This window comes from Thamnophis elegans, chromosome 8 (assembly GCF_009769535.1).
Source record: "Thamnophis elegans isolate rThaEle1 chromosome 8, rThaEle1.pri, whole genome shotgun sequence".
Lineage (NCBI taxonomy): Eukaryota > Metazoa > Chordata > Lepidosauria > Squamata > Colubridae > Thamnophis > Thamnophis elegans.
In genome coordinates, this window is record NC_045548.1 from 43,345,447 (window position 1) to 43,346,617 (window position 1,171).

Here is a 1,171-nt window from a genome sequence, read left to right on the forward strand (position 1 = left end):
GACAGACGCGCACTGAGGGGAAGAGAGAGAGGGAGAGAAAGAGAACGCGCGCCAAAGCGGCCTGTCTCCGAGACACTGGAAGAGCGGGGAGAAGAAGGTGACAGGGGCAGAGCGAGGAGCCGCGCTCTCGGGGAGAGGATCTCGACCCAGGCGAGCCCCCGACTCGGGGCGTCGGAGGACCAGAGCGGGGGAGGGGGCGCGGGAGAGGGAGGAGTTGGAGGAGGGGAACCCGCCGGTCGGGACCATGGAGAGGGCGCTAAACCTGCCCACAGACGAAGACTTATTCCACAAGAGCTACAGCGCCTCGGCCAAGAGAATGGAGTCCGCCTTCCGTTCACCCCCGGGGCTCGACCTGGCCGCCCACCAGCAACAGCAGCGCGACTCGCGGCAAGCGCCGTCTCCCCTCAGCTGCTACGAGCCGGCTGACTCCGAGGTGCTCCTGAGGGAAAGCGCGGCCGGGGCGCTGGTGGCCGGGGACCCTCTGGGCAGCTCGGTCTGCGTCAAGTACGGGCAGAGCACCACCAGCCGCAGCTCGGTAGCCGAGAGCAGCGGCGGCGAGCAGAGCCCGGACGACGACAGCGACGGGCGCTGCGAGTTGCTCCTCCGGGGCCCCGGCGGAGGAAGCGGCTCCGGAGTCGTCGTCAGCTCTGGGGGCGCCCTCCTCAAGGCGCCGGAGGGCGGCGCCTGCTCCAACAGCCACCACGGCGGCGGCGGCGGGGGCAAGAAGTCCAAGGAGCAGAAGGCACTGCGGCTCAACATCAACGCCCGCGAACGGAGGCGCATGCACGACCTGAACGACGCGCTGGACGAGCTGAGGGCCGTCATCCCTTACGCCCACAGCCCCTCGGTGCGGAAGCTCTCCAAGATCGCCACGCTTCTCCTGGCCAAGAACTATATCCTGATGCAGGCGCAGGCCCTCGATGAGATGCGCCGCCTCGTCGCTTATCTCAACCAGGGCCAGGCGATTTCGGCGGCCTCGCTGCCCTCTTCGGCGGCGGCCGCGGCGGCCGCAGCGGCCGCTTTGCACCCGGCTCTCGGGGCCTATGAGCAGGCGGCGGCAGGCTACCCTTTCAGTGCCGGCCTGCCTCCCGCCACCTCTTGCCCGGAAAAATGTGCCATTTTCAACAGCGTCTCGTCCAGTCTTTGCAAACAGTGCACGGAGAAGCCTTAA

The 1,171-nt window shown here is 68.2% G+C and overlaps 1 protein-coding gene across 1 annotated transcript; it reads left to right on the forward strand.

Annotated features, from left to right (window-relative positions):
• The first annotated feature begins 244 nt into the window (after positions 1-244).
• On the forward strand, positions 245-1,171 carry BHLHE22 (basic helix-loop-helix family member e22). Its single transcript, XM_032222376.1, has one exon. The coding sequence runs from the start codon at positions 245-247 to the stop codon at positions 1,169-1,171; it is 927 nt and encodes a 308-aa protein (XP_032078267.1).